The sequence below is a fragment of the Orcinus orca genome, chromosome 15 (assembly GCF_937001465.1).
Source record: "Orcinus orca chromosome 15, mOrcOrc1.1, whole genome shotgun sequence".
NCBI lineage: Eukaryota > Metazoa > Chordata > Mammalia > Artiodactyla > Delphinidae > Orcinus > Orcinus orca.
The window spans coordinates 63143355-63169676 of record NC_064573.1 but is presented as its reverse complement, the minus strand read 5'-3'; the positions used below and the strand labels follow the sequence as shown (position 1 = coordinate 63169676).

At 48.6% G+C, this 26322-nt stretch overlaps 1 protein-coding gene and 1 pseudogene across 1 annotated transcript; one reads left to right on the top strand and one right to left on the bottom strand.

The window, feature by feature from the left end:
* The first annotated feature begins 2199 nt into the window (after positions 1 to 2199).
* On the top strand, positions 2200 to 2322 carry LOC117203756 (uncharacterized; annotated as a pseudogene).
* Positions 2323 to 3070: 748 nt separating this feature from the next.
* Positions 3071 to 15971, bottom strand: ZNF74 (zinc finger protein 74). The gene is given in 6 exon segments (XM_033439573.2): positions 3071 to 5139; positions 5142 to 6746; positions 7071 to 7166; positions 7563 to 7689; positions 14899 to 14984; positions 15298 to 15971. Coding segments are annotated over 6 exon segments (1974 nt in total). The 5' UTR covers positions 15326 to 15971; the 3' UTR covers positions 3071 to 5107.
* Between the last annotated feature and the right edge of the window lie 10351 nt (positions 15972 to 26322).

The window sequence follows — 26322 nt, the reverse complement described above, 5'->3', positions numbered from 1 at the left end:
AGGAGCAGTATCTCCTATCAGGAAAGCAGACTTCCCCAAAATCTGTAGCAGACTTTGTTGGTCAGAACTGTGACCACCACAGCTGTGATGGTTTTAGAGGCCAAAGCGTTGAGGTGGACATGTATTGCTCCTCACCCCAGACAAAGTCTGCCACAGGTGACCACTGCCACCAACACAGTGTTGCTCTAAAGTGCTGGGCAATGTGGGTTTTAAGAAGAAATGAAATAAAAGGCTATCTATATGAAAAGGAGAGGCAAGCTTTTTATTTCCAAGTAATGACTTTACCTAGAAAACAGGATAAACCAATAAACTGTTAGAGGCCTTCTGGAGTGACTCAGTAAAGCTGCTTGGTGTAAAATAAATAGACAAAAGTGTACCCACAGTCAAGAGTTGTTCTATATATGTTATCACAGAGCCAATTTACAAACCCCACAAAATTAGACTGAATTTAAGAATAAATATATGAACATATATGAAGAAAACTATAAACCTTTTCTGATGGTTAGATGCAGACTTAAATGGACAGTCATTTACCACATTCTCTGATGTGAAGACCTTATATCATATAGAACTATGTTAATTCTTCACAAACTGGTCAATTCTAATCCAAATCCCAATGAGATATGCAGGGGCATGAAGAGGCTGAGTTCCAAGAAAATGATTCCTGAGTCACCTGAAGAATAGATTAAAAAAATTTCAGGCTTCCCTGGTGGCGCAGTGGTTGAGAGTCTGCCTGCCGATGCAGGGGACACGGGTTAGTGCCCCAGTCTGGGAAGATCCCACATGCCGCGGAGTGGCTGGGCCTGTGAGCCATGGCCGCTGAGCCTGCGCGTCCGGAGCCTGTGCTCCGCAATGGGAGAGGCCACAAAAAAAAATTTTTTTTAGACCTTCTTAAAATGTGGTCCCAGTCCTACCATCTATGAAAGTGAATGATGGAGCAGCAATAATGGAAAAGACAAGCCTATGGACCAGTAAGGAATGCAGTTCAAGAACGATACAGGGACCTTGGATTTTTACATCCCAGATGGATGGATTTAAGAGTTAAATGTATAATATAACCAAAAAGGGACTTAAGGAAGGGCTTTCTTAGAGCCAAGTAAAAATATAAAGAAAAATTGGATAGACCTGATTACACAGACTTCAAAAACCTCTGTACACTAAAAATGCAGTAACAAAATGAACATTCCAAATATGTGTGTACATATTGCATATGTGTGCATTGTATATAAGCATATATGTGTATATATTGATATGTATGTGCATATATTGTATATATGTATACGTGTATGTATTATATGTATACATGTGTATATATTGATATGTATATTTGTACTGCTTATATATTGCATGCATGTGTGTACACAAAAGAATGGAATAGTGGACAAAAGATAGGACTAGACAATTCATATGAAGAGAAGAACAGTCAAAAACAAGAACAAGTAACATCCTTAGATCTATCTATCTATTTATTTATTTATTTATAGGTGCATTGGGTCTTTGTTGCTGTGCACAGGCTTTCTCTAGTTGGGGCGAGCGGGGGCTACTCCGTTGCAGTTCACAGGCTTCTCATCGCGCAGCTTCTCTTTTTGCGGAGCACGGGCTCTAGGCACGTGGGCTTCGGTAATTGTGGCACGTGGGCTCAGTAGTTGTGGCTTGCAGGCTCTAGAGCGCAGGCTCAGTAGTTGTGGTGCACAGGCTTAGTTGCTCCGCGGCATGTGGGATCTTCCCGGACCAGGGCTCAAACCCGTGTCCCCTGCATTTGTAGGCGGAAGCCCAGGGAAGCCCAGGAACAACTAACATTCTTTTTTTTTTTTTTGCGGTACATGGGCCTCTCACTGTTGTGGTCTCTCCCGTTGCGGAGCACAGGCTCCGGACCTGCAAGCTCAGCGACCATGGCTCACGGGTCCAGCCACTCCATGGCATGTGGGATCCTCCCGGACCAGGGCACGAACCCATGTCCCCTGCATCGGCAGGACTCTCAACCACTGCGCCACCAGGGAAGCCCAGGAACAAGTAACATTCTTAATGTATCAAAATGGCAAATATAAAAAGTGATTGGGAATTCCTGGGCAGTCCAGTGGTTAGGACTCAGTGCTTTCACTGCCATGGCCCAGGTTCAATCCCTGGTGAGGGAACGAAGATCCTGCAAGCTGTGCAGTGCAGCCAAAAAAAAAAAAAAGAAAAGAAAAAGCGTGTGTAGTTGAGGTCTATATCGACGGGGCTTTTTCTGTAGACTTACATGGTTGGAAACGCCTCACAGAGTAACTATGTGGTTTCCTTTCTCACAGGACTAGATCTGTGGAGAAGAACTACAAGATAGAGTTGCTAATAAACTGTGAAAAACCTAACAGTCAAACTTTTTTTTATCTTACGTATTGGCATATGCTAACTGTTCTAGGGTATGATAGCTTAGGAGTGAATATGATTTGAACTTAATGCATGTTTAGAGGGTGTCTAAAATTCAGAACCAGGCAGATCCATCTCCTGACCCTAAACATGGTTGTACAGTAAATTGCTTGAGGAAACTGGTTCTCAAAGACTACAGGAGGGAATTTTTTTTAAATTAATTTTATTTATTTTTGGCTGCATTGGGTTTTTGTTGCTGTGCGCGGGCTTTCTCTAGTCGTAGTGAGCAGGGGCTACTCTTCATTGCAGTGCGCGGGCTTCTCATTGCGGTGGCTTCTCTTGTTGCAGAGCACGGGCTCTAGGTGCCAGACTTCAGGAGTGTGGCTCAAGGGCTCTGGAGCGCAGGCTCAGTAGTTGTGGCGCACGGGTTTAGTTGCTCTGCAGCATGTGGGATCTTCCCGGACCAGGGCTCAAACCCGTGTCCCCCGCATTGGCAGGCAGATTCTTAACCACTATGCCACCAGGGAAGCCCAGAGGGGAATTTTTGAAGTGTGTCAATGTTCCATTAAAGATCAAAGAAGCTCAACTAAAAAAATTGTGGACTGACTCTCACAACTATGGATTGAGCAAAAATTCTTTTTTGAAAGGGTTATTTTGAAGATTATTACTCTAATACTGGAGAAGCTAAGGTGATTGGCAGTGGAATGAATCAGAACATGTACAATTCCTTAAAAATTTATTTATTGACTTAAATAATTTTGCCTATAATACAGCCCTTTACACTTTTTTTGTAAAAAAAAAAAAAGACGTGTATACACGCAGAGGAAAAAAACAGAAAGAAATCCATCTCCAGGTCATGACCTGTGAACTGATTCTAAGGGTCATTTTAATTCTTATAAAATTGATTTTTTCCCCCAAATTTCTTCAATATACATGTATTACGTGTATGATCAGAAAACAAAGTTTATATGTAAATAAAAGAACATCGAGACTTCAATGGAAGGGGGCCAAAGGGTATTTCAAACAGTTTTCAAGAAGACCAACAATAAGAACACATTCCATTTCAACCTCACCGGTTATCAAAGAGCAAGGTGCTGCTCTCAGCTGAGGGCGTTAACAGCCCCGCCAGGCAGACAGCAGGTGTGGTGTCCGGGGTCCCCCAAGATGTTTGCATTTGAATTTCTTTTAAAATAGGAAAAATGAGTATGAAAATGAATCAAACCGAGATTTTATCTATCTTTTGCCAATGCAGTTGTCCAATAGAACTTTCCCTATTTGTCATGGAGGAAGGGCCTGAGACCAGCCCCAAGGACGCTGGAGGAACGATGGGGGCGGACACCTGGGATCATCGCCGTGGCACCCAGAAGCAAGCCCGTCTGGACCCAGCTCGGAGCAGCGTCGGCCTCCGGGACCTGGACGCGCCTGACAACTACTGTCGGTTCTCCTCACACTGAGATGGTATTACTTTTGTTATCACACAACCAAAAATATACTAAAACGATGCCTTAGGCTGTTCATTTCCTTTATCTCAAAACTCTCACTTCTAGAAATCTACTCTAAGACAACGCTAAAGAAGGATAATGCAAAAAGATGCTATATGAAGAATGACTTGTAACAGTGAAAACTTGGAAATAACTTCTGCATCCAACAAAAAAACAGCTAATAGAACATCACGCCCCCATCCAGAAGGACAGCTCCAAAGACAGTGAGGCTCTGCGGGAAAAAGAAGTCCTGCTATGCAGGTAAGCAGGGGAAAAAGATTAGAATGTTGACTGTATACACCGTGTTTAATGTAAAAATGCAATATCAAAAAGCAGAAGGTAACGTACCAAAGTGCGAAATGCAATTTTATTAAGAATTATGGGTATTTTCCCCTTAATTCTGTATTTTCTGTAAAGTGGTTATTTTGCCTCCATAGTTTAAAAAGTATACTAAAAAGCATTTCATAAACTCTAGCACTTTATACAAATGTGAAGTATCATCACTGAGAAGGCAGCTTATATCTGCTTAGAACTGAGCAGAAATGACATGAGTCCCAGATGAACACCGTCTTTTTCCTTCTCCGGGGAGCACGGGGCCCAGCTCCTCTCACAGGGCTGAGCTACGTGGTACCTGAGCGGCCCTGCAGGTGGCCTTGCCAGCCGGGGTGGAGGTGTGCTTCCAGACACCTGTGTGCCAACACTGCACCCTGGAGGCACACCCCTGTGTCCTTCCAGCTTCCAGCATGGACGAGGTGGCCAGGCATGAGGCTGGCATGTTAGGACCCGGCTATGTGGATGCTGGGCCAGGTTCCAAGACAGCTGTGCTAACAGCATGACTAACAACATGACTGCAGCAGAGCTATGTGAGTGAAGGGAGTCCAGGAAATTCGCTTTTTCCCAAATGCCTACCACCTGAGCTTATTCTCCTCTCCTGGAATGTAACGTTCACTTAGAAGTAATACTGTTCATAATTCAGTTTTTTTTTTAATTATCATTCTAAACGTAAGAGTTTACAAAGGAAATTCCAGATCGAAATCACACCAAGAGGCTGTCCAAGGACACATGACTGACATACCTCCTTTTCATATGCAGGGAAGATCTGTCCCCCCTCAGTGACTTCCAAACCCATCAAAGAAAAGACCGGAAAAAAAAAAACCAGGAAGACAGTACATCCTCAAACGCGCTCAATTCTCCTCTCCTACGGTGGATCCCTTCCCAGGAGGTGACAGCCTTAAGGGGTGTTTCCGGGTGGGCAGGTGGGTGTCTCTCGCACACATGAGTTAATTTCTGGGGTTGCTGCCCACGGGGAACTCCTTCCGGCCAAGGGTGGGACCACGCCCAGGAGCTCAGCCACGCCTAGGGCATCAACAGGGCCCACGCTGCTCCCGCCGGAGCCCCCTGTACCCAGTAGGCTGCCAGGCATGCAGTAAGTGCTCAGCAAGCGCTTGTCGAACTGGACGGCAAAGGGCTTCTCCCTGCTGTGCAGCCTGCGGTGCTCTGCCAGGGGGCCGCTCCAGCCGAACACCTCGCCGCACTCATGACACTTAAAGGGCTTCTCCGCGGAGTGGGTCTTTTGATGTTTAATGAGACAGTGATTCTGGCTGAAGGCCCGGCCGCACTGGCCGCACTTATAGGGTTTCTCCCCGGTGTGGACGCGCTGGTGCACGATGAGCGACGAGTGGCAGCTGAAGGCCTTCCAGCAGCGGCTGCAGTCGAAGGGCTTCTCGCCGGTGTGGACGCGCTGATGCACAATCAAGTAGGAGTGGGAGCTGAAGGCCTTGCCGCACTCGTTGCAGCGGAAGGGCTTCTCGCCACTGTGGACGCGCTGGTGCACCACCAGGTACGAGTGGCAGCTGAAGGCTTTGCCGCACTGGCTGCACTTGAAGGGCTTCTCGCCCGTGTGGGCACGCTGGTGCAGCGTCAGGCGGGAGCGGCTGCTGAAGGCCTTCTGGCAGTCGCCGCACTGGAAGGGCTTGTCCCCGCTGTGGAGCTTCTCGTGCACCGTCAGGGACGAGTGGCAGGCGAAGGCCCGGCCGCACGCGCCGCACCGGTAGGGCTTCTCACCAGTGTGGATCCGGCGGTGCCGCGTCAGGTGTGTCCGCTGGTTGAAGGCCTTGCCGCACTCGCCGCACCGGTAGGGCCTCTCACCGGTGTGGACACGCAGGTGCATGCCGAGCAGCGAGCTGCAGCTGAAGGCCTTGTCGCAGGCGCCGCACTTGTAGGGCCGCTCGCCCGTGTGGACGCGCCGGTGCACGTTAAGGGATGAGTGGCAGCTGAAGGCCTTGCCGCACTGGCCGCAGAGGAAGGGCTTCTCGCCGGTGTGGACACGCCGGTGCTCCAGGAGGTTGGTGCTCCAGGTGAAGGCCTTGCCACACTCACCGCACTTGTAGGCCTTCTCTCGCGCGTGCCACCGCCGGTGCAGTGCCAGGGCCGCGCTTCGCTGGAAGGCCTTGCCGCACTCGCCACACGTGAACGGGCCGCTCCCGGCACCCGGGCTCCGATGCCTGACTCTGCTGGACTGCACGCTCCCCACGCAGCCGTCCGGAGAGGCTCCTTCTGCGGGAAGGCTGGGCTGGGCCAGGAGGGCACACCTCCGGCCAAGAGCCTCCTCAGACACCACATGGCCCCATCGGTGCTCCTCTGTGGGACCGTCCCTGGTGCTGGCGGCCTCACATTGTGACAGAGCAGTCGCCAGGGCCCCCTGGGCGCCCCTGTCACCAGGACCGGGGCTGTGGAGACCGGACCTCGCCAGCCCACCTGCGATCAGCTCCCATGACGGTTCTTCTTTGTAAACGCACAGCTGCTGAGACCATGGCTCCTCCACCTCAGGCCCCGGCTCCCATTCTGGTTCTGTAAGAAATGGAGATACTACCTTCTGAGAGCAGGCGGAGGTGCGGCGCTGGGGCTCAGGGCTGAGATCTGCCGGGAGAACAGGTAAGTGCAGGAGAGAGAGTAGAGATCAGCAGGGGGAGAGAGAGAGCGCAAGCTCAGGGCTGTGCAGAGGGGAGCACTCAGGGCAAGGCAGGCAGGCTGGCGAGCAGGGAAGAGGAGGAAGAAAGAGGGAAAGGAGCCTTGGAGAAGCCAGGGGATGCTGAAAAGAGCCAGGGGGCGGGGGGAGGACAGAGGAGCAGGAGGGGCACTGAGCAGGTGCAGACGGAGCAGGGCAGTGGACCGCGGAAGGAAAGCAGGCCCCATGGGGCAGTGGGGGTGGGGCTCCACATCCTCCCACTGCATCCCACTCACCTGGACCAGCCCCTCCAGGGACAGCTCTAGGCGCCCACCATGGCTCCTCGCCTCGTTCCAGGTGAGAGATTACATCTGGCTTGCAGACGGGAGGCCCTGTGCGAAGGGAGAAAGCGGCGTGGCTCTGGGTGCTGTGCTCTCCAGACCAGCCCACAAACCCAGCAGCCCTGGAGTGGCCCCAGCGGCCTGAGGCACGGAGAGGTGGTGCCAACTTCAAGGAAGGGGGCCTGAGACATGGAACCCATACTGACATGTGTGTCTGAGGACCCCACAGGTACTGACATGCCCCATCTAGGGCAGGCTGGGCTTCCAGGGCCCTGTCCACCCCCTCCCTTTCCTCTGGGCCCCACCCCAGGACCAGCCACACTTCCAGGTAAAGATGCCAGTTGGTGCCACAAGGGCCTGGGGCATATACCACAAGGAAGACTCAGGAACACATACAGACTGGTGGATGCCCAGACTGCGGCCTCCTCACCTTGGGAGCCATCTTACCCAGGGCAAGAAGGTTCTGGTAGTTCTCCAGCATCACGTCCCGGTACAGGGCCCTCTGAGGGGAGTCCAGCTGTCCCCACTCCTCCTGGGTGAAGTCCACGGCCACGTCCTTGAAAGTCACCAACTCCTGGAATGACACACATGTTCTCTCTCACCCAGGATGGGAGTCAGTCCACTTGCGTTTTTGGGTGACTGAGGACCTCAGTAGCAGAGATAACCTCGGGTGACCTCCTGAGCGCAGAAGATAGGGCTGTAGACACCATCTGTCTTATAGCCCCGACGCACACACCACAACTCAGCCAGGAATTGCCACGCAGCCTGGCCTGGGAGGGCCCAGCTAACCGGGCAGCCCACGTATAGGTGCTACAGTGGGGGCACAGGCTAAGGCCATAAATTCTGGCCAACTTACAGAACTTGAAATATAATACAAAGAGCCTCAAACCCTATTCAAGTCCCATCACTGCAAAAGGCCCCAAACCCAGACAGGAAGCCCTCACTGCACCCTAAGGAAGGACCCTGTACTGCTCCGTGTCCTTCCTGCTTGCCCCCCACTCTTTCCTGCCAGACCCCTGCTCCCTTACCCTCCTGGGGCCACATCCCAGCCCACCCCCTCGCAACCTTCTCCCACTTTCCCCCAACACTGGCCCCTGGTCTCGGGGTAACCCCCCCAACTCGGTCACTCTGGTTCCAAGTGTCCTGAAAGTCCCAAATGACTTCCCTTATGTGACTCCTCCTCTGGAACCCCAGTATTCTGCCGGCCAGGGCTTCTTACCTCTCCAGCTGGGCACGCCAAGAGGTTGGAGACCCAGTGCCTGTCCCATGAGAAGAGAACAAAGAGCAGCCCAGGCCACATACAGTCATGACAGGGATGCATTAGAAGATAGGCAGGGACTTCCCTGATGGTCCAGCGGAAGACTCTGCACTCCCAATGCAGGGGGCCCGGGTTCGATCTCTGGTCAGGGAACTAGATCCCTCATGCCGCAACTAAAAAGATCCCACGCGCTGCAACTGAAGACCCTTCACTCAGCAACGAAGATCCTGCTTGTCGCGACTAAGACCCAGCACAGCCAAATAAATAAATAAATACTAAAAAAAAAAAAAGGTGGGGGTTGGGGGGACACAGAAGTGGTGGGGCAAGCAGGTCCTCAGCAGTAAAGTGAACTGGAGTCAGGGAGGAGGTGGGGAGGCAGGCCACAGTGGCCAGAGTATGAAGATAGGTATCTACTCCAAGGTGACAGCGTCTGCATTCTGCAGCAGGCAGCATGGGGGGAAGGCAGGAGGGGGACAGGCGTGAACAGGTTCTGAGCATGGGCCCAAGGAGTGACCTGGTTAAAAAAAGCAGCCTGGTAAAAACTGAGTTTCAAGTTCTGTTTCTAGACACAAAGGGGTAATGGGCACCAGATTTGCCCTCCTTACCTCAAACAACTAGTAAACTGGGTAAGATGTATGAAACAATGGTCAATTTCCAGACACTGGACAAAGGACAGCTCAGAACAGAGACCCCTGAGAACAAACAAAGTGAGCCCTACAACAGCCTCACCTTCCCACATGGAAGTAGTCCCTGATCACAGTGCAGGGTGTGGGAATCCAGAGAGAGCTTGTGGTCCAAGGAGTTGAGGAGACAGAGAACAGAGTTTGGGGAGACCAGGAAACTAGAATTTTCAGGGCAACGTGCCACAGCAAAGGGAGCCACACAGGCTTGGAACTCTGGATGTGCTCAAGATTGACTGAGGAATGACCCCAAACCAGGGAAAGAAACAGCAGAAAGAGGTGTGTGCAGGACAATCATTAAAACTCAAACAGGACTGGGAACAGTCTGTGCTCCAACCGGCCAGAGTGAATGTCCTCCTGCTCTATGGGACACTGAGTAAAGTCCCCAGAAGGATGCTGCTTCAGCAGTGGGGCAAAATTAGCCTGAGATTAAAGACTTCTCTGGACCCACCTTAACAAAACCTAAAAGTAAGCCTTGGAAGGATCCAACTGACACTAAGTAATTTCACTGCATCACAAAACATTTAAGGAATTAAACCCAACACCCAACAAAGTAAAATTCACTCCATCTAGAATCCAATCAGATAACTAAAAGGAAAAAAAGTTAATAAACTCAGAATTAAAAGTATCATAAAACTAAACAAAACAAAACAACAACAAAAAAGTATCATAAAACAGTATTTGTTTACCTCAAAAGAAAGCGTTAAGGGTGAAACAGAATTAAAAAAGATACAAGACGTAGAAAACAAATAGCATAACGGCAGATATAAACCCAGCCGTATGGATAATTATGTTAAATGTGAATAGTCTAAATATCCCAAGTAAAAACTACAGATTGTCAAATTGAATTTAAAAAGTAAGACCAGGCTTCCCTGGTGGCACAGTGGTTAAAAATCCACCTGCCAATGCAGGGGACATGGGTTCAAGCTCTGGTCCGGGAAGATCCCACATGCTGCAGAGCAACTAAGCCAGTGTGCCACAACTACTGAGCCTGCACTCTAGAGCCCGCAAGCCACAACTACTGAAGCCCATGTACCTAGAGCCCATGTTCTGCAACAAGAAAAACCACCACAATGAGAAGCCCACGCACAATGAAGAGTAGCCCCTGCTCACCACAACTAGAGAAAGCCCGCACGCAGCAATGAAGACCCAAAGCAGCCCCTCTGCAAAAAAAAAAAAAAAAAAGATACCCAGAAAATTCTCCACATATTTAGAATTAAACAATACACTCCTGAATAATACACAGTTGAAGGAGAAATTACAAAAAAATTAGAAACTATTTTGAACTGAAAAAAAGGGAAATACAACAGAAAATTTGTGGAATATAGCTAAAGCAGGACTTAGAGGTAAATTTATAGCACTGAATGCTAATGAGAATAGGTGTCAAATCAATACCTCAGTTTCACCCTTAAGAAAACAAAGTAGTATACACTGATGTGTATAAAACTGATGACTAATAAGAACCTGCAGTATAAAAAAACAAACAACAAAAAAACAACTAATACTAAACTTTCTTTGGTTATTTGTATGGAAATATGTTAATATAAATGTTTCAAACATTACATGAAATTTCTAAAAATCTTGTATGTTCTGGTATAATGTTAAGTCATAATTCTAGTTATTACTTTAAAATGTATATCTCAGAAATAACTAAATTTCCTTGTCAATTCCATTATTATGAACTTTCATCAAATCTTTAACCGTGGTCATTTTTAAGTCTTTTGTCATTTACAGACAGTTCTGGGTGTACGCTGATGCTTTCGCAAAAATGTTCCTACAAAAGGGTTTCATCTTCAAGGAATTCATGGAAAAGACTCTGACAAGTACAGGTTTCTGGTAACTGACTATACTGCTGAACTGAATGAATAAGCATTTTCAGAACTCTAACGGAAAACTGATGAATTCATAAAAGTGCTAACAAAAGATCAAGATGAAAAAAAAATTAATTACATGGGACTGAGTGAACTGATGACGATGATTATAATTTTTGTGACTTTCTGTTTGAATAAAAAAAAAAATCCCACAAGGACTCAGAGGCAAAAAATATACAAATCAATTTTCACTGCAAAGTAAAGGAGCTGTTACAGTGGAGAATTACTGGACTGAATGTCAATATTATGACATAGTATGAGTGTGTTTCGTGTTTGGTAACTGCAATCATTGTTGCTTTTGTTGTGGTCATCCATTTACAATGCTTGGTGTCAGTTTATCTCTTGTAAAAATAAAATACAGTGTGTGTGTGTGTGTGTGTGTGTGTGTGTGTTGTGAAAAAAAAGAATTCACTGGTGTAGGTGGGGTGATATTTGCATAATTACTCCTGTAGATTTGATTATTTATTTTATTATTTTGATTAAGCAATGCTACAATGCTAAAAGAAAATGCATACTTAGCTGTTAGCAGGGTTGAAGCTCCTGATGGTTGTAAGAGCTACCTGCCTGAATTTGGACATTAGCATTTTATGCAATGAATTAAAAGCAAAAAATCATTTCAAAAAAAAAAAAAAGAAGCCAAAGTAGCTACCTCCCTGGTGGTCCAGTGATTAAGACTCTGCCCTCCAATGCAGGGGATGTGGGTTCGATCCCTGGTTGGGGAGCTAAGATCCCACATGCCTTGGGGCCAAAAAACCAAAAACATAAAACAGAAGCACTATTGTAACAAATTCAATAAAGGCTTTAAAAAAAATGGTCCACATCAAAACAAACAATCAAAAAAAAGCCAAAGTAAAGAAAGGAAATAATAACCAGAAACTGATGAAAAAGAGCACAGAAAAGCCATAGAGAAAATCAATGAAACCAAAAGATGGTTCTCTGCAAAGACCAATAAAATCAATAATTAAACATATATTTACTATATGACTCAGCCATTCCACTCTTGGGTATTTATTCAAGAGAAATTAAAACACACATCTATACTTATACTCCAATATTTATAGCAGGTTCATTTGTAATAACCTAAACGAGGAAACAACCTAAACGTCCATCAGTTGGTGAATGGATAAACAAATTGTGGAGTACATATGCAACAATGTTATGTGCTGAACTGTGTCCCTCCAAATTCATATGTTGAAGCCCTAAGCTCCAATACCTTAGAATGTGACTATATTTGAAGACAAGGCCTTTAAAAAGGTAATTAAGGTAAACGAGGTCATTAAGATGGGTCCTAAAATGGTAGAATTAGTGTCCTTATAAGAAATGGAAATTTGGACACAAATATGTACAGAGGGGAGAACGTGAGGACACAGAGAAGCACCATCTGCAAACCAAGGGGAGACGCTCAGAAGAAACCTATCAACACCTTGCTCTTAGACTTCTAGCCTCCAGAACTATGAGACAATAAATTTCTATTGCTTGAGCCACACAGTCTGTGGCACTTTGCTGTGGCAGCCCTAGGAACCTAAAACAAATGGAATATCACTAGACAATCAATAGGACCAAGCTACTGATTCAAACAAGGAAATGAAGTCAAAAGCATAATGCTAACTGAAATAAGTCAGAAACAAAGACTACATATCTTATAATTCCACATGAAATTCTTAAAAAGACAGAATTATACTGGATGCCAAGGGGGTGGGTGGAGAAGATGGGCTTCAAAGGGACATGAAGGAACTTTTTGGGTGATGGAAAAGTTCTATATCGTGATTGTGGTGCTGGTTACACAACTGTATACACTTGCCAAAACTCACCAAATCCTACATATATAAAATTGGAGAAATTTATTGTGTATAAATTACACCTCAATAAACCTGATCCAAAAAACCCACCGGATTTCAGGGAAATGAGAAGGTCGGAGTGAGGACACATGCTGAGAACGTGCCCATAACTAAGGCATGCAGGGATGAAGCATAATGGTGATGGCACTGGCAGAAAGAAGGAGGAAATGGGCAGAAACAAAGCTCCAGAGACATCACAATGCGGTGCTGGCGAGAGAGCACTGTCAGAGGCTACGTGGTTTCAGTATGGAGGTGTCAACAGGCAAGAGCAGGACAGGATTTGAGCCTTGGCACAGGACTTTCTGAGGGGTATTACCAACCCACCAGCAAAAGCCCATGTCTGGTGTGTCTTCATTTTGCAGGACAGGAAGCAAAAGGGTGTGGGAATCAAAGGCAGACGTGGAGGGGCTTCCCTGGTGGTGCAGTGGTTAAGAATCCGCCTGCCAATGCAGGGGACACGGGTTTGAGCACTAGTCTGGTAAGATCCCTCATGCCACGGAGCAACTAAGCCCCTGTGCCACAACTACTGAGCCTGCACTCTAGAGCCTGCGAGCCACAACTACTGAGCTCGTGTGCCACAACTACTGAAGCCCGCATGCCTAGAGCCCGTGCTCCACAACAAGAGAAGCCACTGCAATGAGAAGTCCGCGCACTGCAACGAAGAGTAGCCCCCACTTGCCACAACCAGAGAGAAGCCTGCGCGCAGCAACGAAGGCCCAACGCAGCCAAAAATTAAATTAATTAACTTTATTTAAAAAGAAAAAAAAGGCAGATGTGGAAATAAAACTAGCAGAAGAGTCAGAACAGCTCACGGGGGATGTCCCAGCAGAGCAGAACCCTTGACGTAGTATGAGACTGCTGGGAGGGGAGAGTACTTCGGAGAGAGGACGAGTTACTCAAAGACCTGAGAAGCTGGTATTTCAGGAATAATATCTGTGCACAAGAAGGGGAGTACCTCCCGAGGTGGTCACTCTCACACAGACACCACTTTTTCCTGAACCTTTTCAAGGCAAGTTGCAGACATCAGAACATCTCACCTTACATTCTTCAGCCTGTATCTCCTAAGGATGTTCTCTGACACAATCACAATGCCATCATCACACCCATGAAATTAAATATTCATACAACATGATCTAAGATACAGTATATTTTCAAATTTTCTCAATCTTTCTAAATGCCTTTGATAGAATATTTGGATCTATAACCCATCAAGGATCATGTATTGCATGTGCTTGTTATGTCTCCCAAGGGTCTTATAGAACTACAGCACATTCTAACATTACAGAAGCTGGGCATATCTCACCATACATGTTTTACAGTCATTTCTACTTTTCAAGTGGTAAGTTAACAGAATTGCCAAATCCTAAAAAAATCAAAGGATTCTCAATCCTCCTGACCTTTCACCACCTCACACTGTCTTTATCCAGCGCACTTTTCTAAACACTACAATGAGTGGGGGTAGTTTAGGTGGTGGAACAAAATGAGGAGCAAAACCCAAAATCTGTAAAAGGAGGGATTTGCACCTCTCCCAGCTGTAGAAGTGGCCCCAGGGCCAATTCCCTGTCGAGCCCACAGATCCTCTAAAACTCCAAGTTTTTCCATGAAGGCCCCATGTCAGGAGCTGGGTACAGAGGAAAAGCACACAGGGACACACCCCCTGCCATCACTCTGACCGCAACACTGCAATGCAGCCCTTCCATCAGCTGTTCCACATCCTCCTACCTAATTCCATCCCGGAAAACTCCCCCAAACAAGGACCAACTGCTACAAACATCCCATGGGCCTGAGTGTGGAGATAAGTGAAGTGATCTCATGTGAGCTGTCACCTACTTGCTTGGGTGGCACTAGAACCACTCATCAGAGCTCCCAGCACAGTGCTGGGCACACAGCACAGTCCTCGGCAACAGACACATGGCTGGACTGAATCAGGCTGGAACATACACTCATGTTGATGGCACACCCCGGCGTCACCTGCACCTGTTCCCACGCGCAGAGCTTCCTGAGGACTGGAGAACAGGCCCCCAGGTGTGTGTGTGGGGTGTCCTTGGATGACTAAAGATTCTCGGCGGCCGAAGGAAGGTGCCAACCCTCCACATAAACAACGAAATGTTCAAAAAAGAAAAGACAGCCACTCACCTCGGACCTGCCTTCCAGGAGACCCTGACTCAATTTATCTTCTGGAATCTCTTTGAGGGGAAGAACAGGGTCCTGAGAGGACGGAGCTGGAAAGGAGAAATGAGTCAAGAGGGCTGCTCTGTCCACAGCCACCAGGCACCCCCAGCACGGGGAGAATGAAGGGGAGGCAGGAAGGGAGCCCCAACTTCGTCACAACCTGATAGGGCATCGGGGCTAATTCTGCTACTCAGTGTATGGGTCACTCCCGTTACGGAGGAAAAGCGCCGCCATTCCCGTCCCCATCATCCCCGGGGTGCCCACGGTGAAGAGGAGGAGACCTGAATCCGGGACGCTTTCGGGAACCCAGCCCGCCCTCTCCGTGCAAATCCACAGGCCCACGGCCTGACAAGCCAACCGTACCTGCCTCCCGGGGCTCCGAGGCCTCCATGGCACCCTCCTTTGGCGGCCGCCCCGGGCGGGGGCGGGGCGGGTCCACCTCCCGGGGCTCAGAACCCTCGCGCAGCCCCGCGGGGCCGGCCCGCGCCCCGGGTCGGGGTCAGGCGGGCTCTGCAGGCGCCCCGCGCCCCGGGCTGTGCTCTCGCCCCATCGCTTGCCCCACCAGCCCGTCACCGACGTTGTCCGGGCCCGCGCGGGCCGGCCAGGCCTCGGGCTCTGCCGCCCGGCGCTGGGAGTCGCGGAGGCGGCACACAGGCCTGGGGCGGACGGGCTGACGAACCGACGGCCGGCCGGACGCGCGGACGAGCTCACCCACCTCACACAAGACGGCCGCCGCCACAAAAGAGCTCGGGCGACCGTCGCCAGACGTGCGCCTGCGCAGACCGGACGGGCACTACAACTCCCGGGATCTTTTGCGCCGCGCAGGGGTGGACTGCATTTCCCAGAGGGCATCGGGGCCGGAGCCGCTCTGACGTCTAGCACGGACGAGCGTGTAGCACAGTCTTCTGGGAAGTGTAGTTAAGGCGCCAGCGACCTTGCGCTCTGGCCCCGCCCCCTCTCCCCCATTGCTGTGGAAAGCGCTTGCATCTCGGGGTGTGTGTGTGATATGTGTGGTGTGTGTGTGATGTGTGGTGTGTGTGTGTGTGTGTGTGTGTGTGGTGTGATGTGTGTGATGTGTGTGGTATGTGTGGTGTGTGTGTGTGTGGTATGTGTGGTGTGTGTGTGTGTGAGGTGTGTGATGTGTGTGTGCGCACGCCTGGTGGGGTGAGTGTGGAGAGTTTAGGTTGGGTAAGTGTGGAACATTAAGGGTGAGTGACCTCTGTGTGAGAGGGACAGGGCCCCACGGGCACCTGCTGGGTCCTGACACTTGACCTACCAGTTGTCCCATCCCCAGGGATGGGAGTGGGTCCATTTCTCTTTGCTGGGAAGATGGATTCCTTTGCTTGGGACAACCCAGAACTGGAGGGAAGGGGCCCTCAGGAAGGCCCAGCTCCTGCACTCGGCCCCTGGCCCTTTCTTCTGACAGAGGGGGGATGGGGTGGGGTAGAGTGAGGGTGGGGTTTGGGGGGAGGGGTCTGCAGACTCCCCAGCCTCCCCATAATGGGTAGAGAGGCGGCCACCCTGAGGGTCCTGGAGTTCTGGGAAGGTGAGACCCCTACTGGGCCTGGCTGGGAACCTCCATGGTGAGGCCCCGGGTGCTATGGGCACAGAAACAAGGACGAGGGTGGGACGCCACAGGGCTGGAAAATGTGGCTGCTCACTCCCAGGCCTTGCTGGGTGGGGACCCAAGGCCAGGGTGGCAGGTACTGAGCGGCTATCCAGCTCGAAGAAGGGAGCGAGTGCCCTGTGCAGTCCAGGGCAGGAGGGGCCGTGGCATCCAGGGGCCTTCCACTAAGACCCTCGCTTTTCAAAATTGAGAAGTTAATCGATCCTGAGAAGAGGGTCGTGGGAACTTCTAATTCGGTCAGAAACCCAGGCTTCTGAAGGGGGTCGGGGACATGGCGGGGGGAATGTTCTTGTGGGCCTGAGCCCTTAACCTGTGGGGTGTGATGCCACCCTGGGGTAGACAGTGTCAGAATCCAGTCGAATCCTCAGACACCCTACTGGGGTCGGAAACTTAATTGTTATCATGGGGAAAATCCTCCACGCATTTGGTGACCAGAAGCGTCAGAAGTGAAGTGTTGTCTGTGAAGGGAAGGGAATACACAGGGAAGAAAGACAAGTCGGGAACAACTGGGTTTTTTCCTACACAGGAAGGAACACACTGAGTTTTCCCCTTTACACCTTCTTGGGGGCCGGAGGCGAGGTAGGGTTGGTGGTGGCAGTGGTATCTGTGACCTGAGGATCAAGGAGCAGGACACACACTGGCCCTGAGGCAGGAAGCTGTTGGCATGATGGGCAGGAGGGGGCGTGTCCCTGGGGGCAGGCCCAGAGCCCAGGCTCTGCAGGGAGTGGAGAGGAGCCCTTGGGTTGGAGGGTGAGGGCAGAGGGGGTTCTGATCAGACGTAGGTTTTTTTTTTTAAACGAACATTTTTTAAAATAGATCTCTATTGGAGTATAATTGCTTCACAATACCGTGTTAGTTTCTGTTGTACAACAAACTTAATCAGCCATATGCATACACAGGTCCCCATATCCCCTCCCTCTTGAGCCTCCCTCCCATCCTCCCTATCCCACCCCTCTAGGTCATCGCAAAGCACCGAGCCAATCTCCCTGTGTGCTGCTGCTTCCCACCAGCCAACTGTTTTACACTTGATAGTGTATAAAAGTCGATGCTACTCTCACTTCGCCCCAGCTTTGCCTTCCCACCCCATGTCATCAAGTTCATTCTCTATGTCTACCTCTTTATTCCTGCCCTGCAACTAGGTTCATCAGTACCTTTTTTTTTAGATTCCATATATATGCATTAGCATATGGTATTTGTTTTCCTCTTTCTGACTTACTTCACTCTGTATGACAGACTGTAGGTCCACCTACCCCACTACAAATAACTCAATTTCCTTTCTTTTTATGGCTGAATATTCCATTGTATATATGTGCCACGTCTTCTTTATCTGTCGATGTCTGTCGATGGACATCTAGGTTGGTTCCATGTCCTGGCTATTGTAAACAGTGCTGCAATGAACATTGTGATGCATGTCTCTTTTTGAATTATGGTTTTATCAGGGTATATACCCTGCAGTGGGATTGCTGGGTCATATAGTAGTTCTATTTTTAGTTTTTTAAGGAACCTCCATACTTTTTTCCATAGTGGTTGTATCAATTTACATTCCCACCAACAGTGTAGGAGGGTTCCCTTTTCACCACACCCTTTCCAGCATTTAATGTTTCTAGCTTTTTTGATAATGGCCATTCTGACTCATGTGAGGTGATATCTCATTGTAGTTTTGAGTTGCATTTCTCTAATAATTAGTGATGTTGAGTATATATATATATATTTTTTCTTTTTTTTGCGGTACGCGGGCCTCTCACCGCTGCGGCCTCTCTCGCAGGGGAGCACAGGCTCCGGACGCGCAGGCTCAGCGGCCATGGCTCACGGGCCCAGCCGCTCCGCGGCATGTGGGATCTTCCCGGACCGGGGCACGAACGCGCGTCGCCTGCATCGGCAGGCGGACTCTCAAACTACTGCGCCACCAGGGAAGCCCGATGTTGAGTATATTTTCATGTGCCTCTTGGCCATCTGTATGTCTTCCTTGCTGAAATGTCTATTTAGGTCTTCTGCCATTTTTTAACTGGATTGTTTGTGTTTTTTATATTGCGCTCCATGAGCTGTTTGTATATTTTGGAGATTAATCCTTTGTCCGTTGTTTCATTTGCAAATATTTTCTCCCATTCTGAGGGTTGTCTTTTTGTCTTGTTTATGGTTTCCTTTGCTGTGCAAAAGCTTTTTTTTTTTTTTTTTTTTCGGTACGCGGGCCTCTCACTGTTGTGGCCTCTCCCGTTGCGGAGCACAGGCTCCGGACGCGCAGGCTCAGCGGCCATGGCTCACGGGCCTAGCCGCTCCGCGGCACGTGGGATCTTCCCGGACCGGGGCACGAACCCGTGTCCCTCTGCATCGGCAGGCAGACTCTCAACCACTGCGCCACCAGGGAAGCCCTGTGCAAAATCTTTTAAGTTTAATTAAGCAAGTCCCATTTGTTTATTTTTATTTCTGTTACTCTAGGAGGTGGGTCAAACAAGATCTTGCTATGGTTTATGTCAAAGACTGTTTTTCCTATGTTTTCCTTTAAAAGTTTTATAGTGTCTGGTCTTTTTAAGTCTTTAATCCATTTGGATTTTATTTTTGTGTATGGTGTTAGAGAGTGTTCTAATTTCACTCTTTTACATGTAGCTGTCCAGTTTTCCCAGCACCATTTATTGAAGAGGCTTTTTCTCCTCCATTGTATGTTCTTACCTCCTTTGTTATAAATTAGGTGCCCATATGTGAGTGGGTTTATCTCTGGGCATTCTATCCTGTACCATTGATCTATATTTCTGTTTTTGTGCCAGTACTATACTGACTTGATTACTGTAGCTTTGTGGTATAGTTTGAAGTCAGAGAGCCTGATTCCACCAACTCCGTTTTTCTTTCTCAAGATTCCTTTGGCTATTTGGGGTCTTTTGTGTTTCCATACGAATTGTAAGATTTTTTGTTCTAATTCTGTGAAGAATGCCATTGGTAGTTTGATAGGGATTGCACTGAATCTGTACATTGCTTTGGGTAGTATAGTCATTTTCACAATATTGATTCTTCCAACCCAAGAACATGGTATATTTTTCTGTCTGTTTATGTCATGTTTGATTTCTTTCATCAGTGTTTTATAGTTTTCTGAGTACAAGTATTTCGCCTCCTTAGGTTTATTCCTAGGTATTTTATTCTTTTTGTTGCAATGGTAAATGGGAATGTTTCCTTAATTTCTCTTTCTGATTTTTTGTTGGTGGTGTATAGGAATGCCAGATATTTCTGTGCATTCATTTTGTACCCTGCAACATTACCAAATTCATTGATTAGTTCTAGTAGTTTTCTGGTGGCATGTTTAGGAATTTCTATGTATAGTATCATGTCATCAGCAAATAGTGACAGTTTGACTTCTTCTTTTCCAATATGTATTCCTTTTATTTCTTTTTCTTTTCTGATTGCTGTGGCTAGGACTTCCAAAACTATGTTGAATAAGAGTGGCGAGAGTGGACATCATTGTCTGGTTCCTGATCCTAGCAGAAATGCTTTCAATTTTTCACCATTGAGTATGATGCTCACTGTGGGTTTGCCATATACGGCCTTTATTATGTTGAGGTAGTTTCCCTTTCTGCCCATTTTCTGGAGAGTTTTTATCATAAATCAGTGTTGAATTTTGTCAGAAGCTTTTTCTGCATCTACTGACATGATCATATGGTTTTTGTTCCTTAATTTGTTAATGTGGTGTATCACATTGATTGAAGAATCCTTGCAATCCCTGGGATAAATCCCACTTGATCATGGTATATGATCCTTTTAATGTGCTGTTGGATTCTGTTTGCTAGTATTTTGTTCAAGATTTCTGCATCTATGTTCATCAGTGATATTGGTCTATAATTTTCTTTTTTTGTGATATCTTTTTCTGGTTTTGGTATCAGGGTGATGGTGGCTTCATAGAATGAACTTGGGAGTATTTCTCCCTCTGCAAATTTTTGGAAGAGTTTGAGAAGGATCTGTGTTAGCTCTTCTCTAAATATTTGATAGAATTCGCCTTTGAAGCCATCTGGTCCTGGACTTTTGTTTGTTGGAAGATTTTTAATTATGGTTTCAATTTCATTACTTGTGATAGGTCTGTTTATATTTTCTAATTCTTCCTGGTTCAGTCTTGGAAAATTGTACCTTTCCAAGAATTTGTCCATTTCTTCGTGGCTGTCCATTTTATTGGCATATAGTTGTTTGTAGTAGTCTCTTATAATCCTTTGTATTTCTGCAGTGTCAGTTGTGATTTCTCCTTTTTCATTTCTAATTTTATTTTATTTATTTATTATTATTATTTTAAAATTAATTAATTTTTGGCTCCATTGGGTCTTCCTTTTTGCATGTGGGCTTTCTCCCTAGTTATGGTGAGAGGGGGCTACTCTTTGTTGTGGTGCGCAAGCTTCTCATTGCGGTGGCTTCTCTTGCTGCAGAGCATGGGCTCTAGGCACGCGGGCTTCAGTAGTTGTGGCTTGCAGGCTCTAGAGCACAGGCTCAGTAGCTGTGGGGCATGGGCTTAGTTGCTCCGCAGCATGTGGGATCTTCCCAGACCAGGGCTCGAACCTGTGTCCCCTGCATTGGCAGGCAGATTCTTAACCACTGTGCCACCAGGGAAGTCCCCCCTCTAATTTGATTGATTTGCGTCCTCTCCCTTTTTTTCCTGATGAATCTAGAAAAGGGTTTATCAATTTTATTTATCTTCTCAAAGAACCAGCTTTTACTTTTATTGCTCTTTGCTCTTGTTTTCTTCATTTCTATTTCATTTATTTCTGCTCTGATCTTTATGATTTCTTTCCTTCTACTGACTTTGGGTTTTCTTTGTTCTTCTTTCTCTAGTTGTTTTAAGTGTAGGGTTAGATTTTTTTTTTTAATAAATAAATATATTTATTTATTTTTGGCCGTGTTGGGTCTTCATTTCTGTGCGAGGCCTTTCTCCACTTGTGGCAAGCGGGGGCCACTCTTCATCGTGGTGTGCGGGCCTCTCACTGTCACGGCCTCTCCCATTGCAGAGCACAGGCTCCAGACGCACAGGCTCAGTAGTTGTGGCTCACGGGCTTAGCTGCTCCACGGCATGTGGGATCTTCCCAGACCACGGCTCGAACCCGTGTCCCCGCATTGGCACACAGATTCCCAACCACTGCGCCACCAGGGAAGCCCAGTTAGATTGTTTATTTGAGATTTTTCTTCTTTTTAAAAAATATTTATTTATTTATTTTTGGCTGCTTTGGTTCATTGTTGCTGTGCACGTCTTTCTCTAGTTGCAGTGAGCAGGGGCTACTCTTTGGTGCAGTGCACGGGCTTCCCACTGTGGTGGCTCCTCTTGTTGCAGAGCACGGGCTCTAGGCACGTGGGCTTCACTAGTTGTGGCTTGCGGGCTCTAGAGTGCAGGCTCAGTAGTTGTGGCGCATGGGCTTAGTTGCTCTGCGGCATGTGGGATCTTCCCAGGCCAGGGCTCGAACCTGTGTCCCCTGCATCGGCAGGCGGACTCTCAACCACTGTGCCACCAGGGAAGCCCTTAACAGTCTTTATTTTAAAGTCTATTTTATCTGATACGAGTATTGCTACTCCAGCTTTCTTTTGACTTCCATTTGCATGTAATATCTTTTTCCATCCCTTCACTTTCAGTCTGTATGTGTCCCTAGGTCTGAAGTGGGTCTCTTGTAGACAGCATATATATGGGTCTTGTTTTTGTGTCCATTCAGCCAGTCTGTGTCTTTTGGTTGGGGCATTTAACCCATTTACATTCAAGGTTATTATCAATATGTATGTTCCTATTACCATTTTCTTTATTGTTTTGGGTTTGTTTTTGTGGGTTTTCTTCTTCTCTTGTGTTTCCTGAGTAGAGAAGTTCCTTTAGCATTTGTTGTAGAGCTGGTTTGGTGGTGCTGAATTCTCTTAGCTTTTGTTTATCTGAAAAGCTTTTGACTTCTCCATCGAATCTGAATGAGATCCTTGCTGGGTAGAGTAATCTTGGTTGTAGATTTTTCTCTTTCATCACTTTAAGTATATCCTGCCACTCCCTTCTGGCCTGCAGAGTTTCTGCTGAGAAATCAGCTGATAACTTTATGGGGATTCCTTTGTATATTATTTTTTGTTTTTCCCTTGCTGCTTTTAGTATTTTTTCTTTGAATTTAATTTCTGTTAGTTTGATTAATGTGTCCTGGTGTGTTTTTCCTAGGATTTATCCTGTATGGGACTCTCTGTGCTTCCTGGATTTGGGTGACTATTTCCTTTCCCATGTTAGGGAAATTTTCCACTATAATCTCTTCAAGTATTTTCTCAGACCCTTTCTTTTCTCTTCTTCTGGGAACCTGATAATTCGAATGTTGGTACATTTAGTGTTGTCCCAGATGTCTCTGATATTGTCTTCAATTCTTTTCATTCTTTTTTCTGTATTCTGTTTCTCAGCAGTTACTTCCACCACTTTGTCTTCCAGTTCACTTATTCTTTCTTCTGCCTCTGTTATTCTGTTATTGATTCCATCTAGTGCAGTTTTCATTTCAGTTATTGTGTTGTTCATCTCTGTTTGTTTGTTCTTTAGTTCTTCTAGATCTTTGGTAAACATTTCTTGTATATTCTCAATCCAGGTTTCCATTCTATTTCTGAGATTCTGGATCATCTTTACTACCATTACTATGAATTCTTTTTCAGGTAGACTGCCTATTTCCTCTTCATTTATTTGATCTTGTAGGTTTTTATCTTGCTCCTTCATCTGTGACATATATTTTTGCCATCTCATTTTTTTCTTTTTTTTAATGAGTGGGACTGTGTTCCTGTCTTACTGGTTGTTTGGCCTGAGGCTTCCAACATTGGAGTCTGTAGGCTATTGGGTAGAGCTGTCTTGGTGCTGAGATGACAAACCCCGTGAGACCTCACTCAAATGAATATTCCCTGGGGTCTGAGGTTCTCTGTTCGTCCAGTGGTTTGGACTTGGACCTCCCACTGCAGGAGCATCCCCCCAACGCTGGGCTTGTGAATCAAGATCCTGCAAGCCCCGGGCTTCCCTGGTGGCGCAGTGGTTGAGAGTCCACCTGCCGATGCAGGGGACATGGGTTTGTGCCCCGGTCTGGGAGGATCCCACGTGCCACGGAGCGGCTGGGCCTGTGAGCCATGGCCAGTGGGCCTGCGTGTCCAGAGCCTCTGCTCCGCGACGGGAGAGGCCACAGCAGTGAGAGGCCCGTGTACCGCAAAAAAAAAAAAAAAAAGATCCTGCAAGCCCCGTGGGGAGGCAAAAAAAAAAACAAAGAAAAAGAAAAATAACAAAGCAAAAAATAAAATTAGACTAGGAAACTAATAGGTATGTTAGAAAGAATGTAAAAATTAAAAAACAGATAAATCAACAACTGGAAGGTTCATCAGTACCACAGTAGTAAAAAAGAGGAGGAGGGAAAGGAAAAAAAAAAGTGTGGGGGGGAGGAAAGGCCTTGGATGTGCAGAGCGGGGCCTAAGCAAGGGTGAGGTTTGGGCGGTGGGCAGGGCCAGTACTCACAAGGCTGGAAAAGGCCCTGGGGGCTGTGGGGGGTGGGACTTAGGCTCAAGGAACAGAAGGGGCCCAGGGTGCCCCCCACCTAGGTCTCAGAGAGAAGGGGACCTCACCTGGGAGTCCAGCAGACTTCCTGGACTCAAGTGGGCAGGGCAATCACCCTCCACTCCTCTCCTGCCTGCGTCCTGATCTCCCTGTCCTCCCTCCTATGACCCCAAGGACCCACGCAGCCTGGAGGCAGCTTGGAGGGCAGGGGACCAGCCTGGGAGCTCGGCAGGCTCCCCATGCCCAAATGGGTGGGGTTAACACCCTCCGCTCCTCTCCTGCTCCTCCCTCAGGGCCCCTCCCGCCTGCCTGTCCTGATCTCTCCAGCCTCAGGGGTGCTGATCTTGCCTGGCCTCCACTTATGTTCAACCGGTTCACTTTGGGGTTCCTCCCGTCTCCTTGGGGGTCAGAGTCCCCCACCAGCGCCTGGCAGCCACCCTAGTTGTAGGGAGATGCTAACTCTGCGTCTTCCCACACTGCCATCTTGACTCCTCCCTCATAGGAACATTAATTAATTAATTTATTTATTTATGGCTGCATTGGGTCCTTGTTGCTGCACCAGCTTTCTCTAGTTGCAGTGAGCGGGGGCTACTCTTCGTTGTGGTATGTGTGCTTCTCATTGCGGTGGCTTCTCGTTGCAGAGCACAGGCTCTAGGCGTGCAGGCTTCAGTAGTTGTGGCACATTGGCTCAGTAGTTGTGGCTTACGGGCTCTAGATCTCAGAAGCTGTGGCACATGGGCTTAGCTGCTCCGCCGCATGTGGGATCTTCCCAGACCAGGGATCAAACCCATGTCCCCTGTGTTGCCAGGCGGATTCTTAACCACTGCGCCACCAGGGAAGTCCCCAGACGTAGGTTTAACAGGTTGCCTGAGAGGGTCAGGGCCAAAGCCAAGGACTGGAGAAGTGAGGCCAGTGGGGATGTGGTGGCTCTGTCTGGGGGGCCAGTGCAGCAGCAAGAAGCGCCAGGGTCTGGGGTGGCCGGGAGGGTGTGAGTGGAAGGGCACAGCCAGCTCTGTCAGTGCTGCTAAGAGATCAAAGATGAGGGCAGAGAGGTGACCTTTGGCCACAGGGAGGTGGAGGGGCTCCTGATGGGGCCCAGTCCTGTTCACCAGGAATGATGAGACGAGGTCCATCCCAGGGGCCAGTCGAATAGAGACCCTGGCTCAGCTGGCAAGAGAAGGGGGACCCCGAGGACCCCTGCATGGGCAGCGTGCCCATCCGAGGCGGCCCTCCCCGCTCTGCCCCATCTGTGGGTGGAAGGGTGATGCACAGAGTGGTGACTGGCCTCAGCTGCCCAAGGTTGGGGAGCTTGTCCCATTGAGAGCCGAGGCTGGGCCCTCAGGGCACACACAGATGCTGGCATGCCTGATGCCCCACCTGGGGCAGGTTGGGGGGCCAGGGGCCCAGCCCAGACTGATCAGAGCTACTCCAGGCTGCTGACGCCAGGACGAGGCAAACAAAGCCATTACCAGGTAATGAACTCATTACTGAGGTCAGGCAAGGTCAACACCGGGTAATGAGTTGCCCCCCACAGAGCCACCTGACCCAGAACAGTTCCCAGGGAATGCCTGGGTAGCTAGAGCCACCAGGAGGCCATGGCACAGTTCCAGGGCCTGATGGGCAGGGAGTGTTCAGGGGCAAGGTGTGCCCGAGTCCAGCGCCCACAGGAAGCCCTGTTGCAGCACTAGAATCCAGAGTGAGTCACTTCCCCTCTCTGACCCTGTCTTTAAAGGAGGGACCTCAGGACTCAGGCCTCCCCTGGCCACTGCACGCCCTCCTGCCTCTGTCGCGTCTGCGCCCTCACCATCTCCTGGCCAGCAGAGACTCGTCCTGGGCTCTGACAGGGGTGGGAGTGGGGTGGGGAGAGACAGGCGAGGCGACAGGGACCACCAGTGGCCCGTGAGGCAGGATGAAGCTGCCCAGAACTGTGCTGAGCGATGGCTTGAGCCAGACCTGCCGGCTTAGTCCACCGAGGTCCCACAACGTGGCCTGCACTCTGGGGGCCTAAGGGCACCATAGCCTTCCCTTCCCTACAGCCCAGGGCCCGCGGTCCAGGCCCCCGCCAAGACGGCTTGCTCACCCTCCAAAGGCCCAGCCAGTCTGGCCAGAGGGAGAGCACAGCCCCTACCCTAGAGCCCCGGGCCACACCGCCCCTTCCAGGACCAGCTCCAAAACTAAACCCCATCCCACCCGGTGGGTGGCCTGCACAGAGGTCCTGTCCCCCTTGGGCCCTTGCCTGGTGTGTCACCCACCCCCAACACAGGCCCTC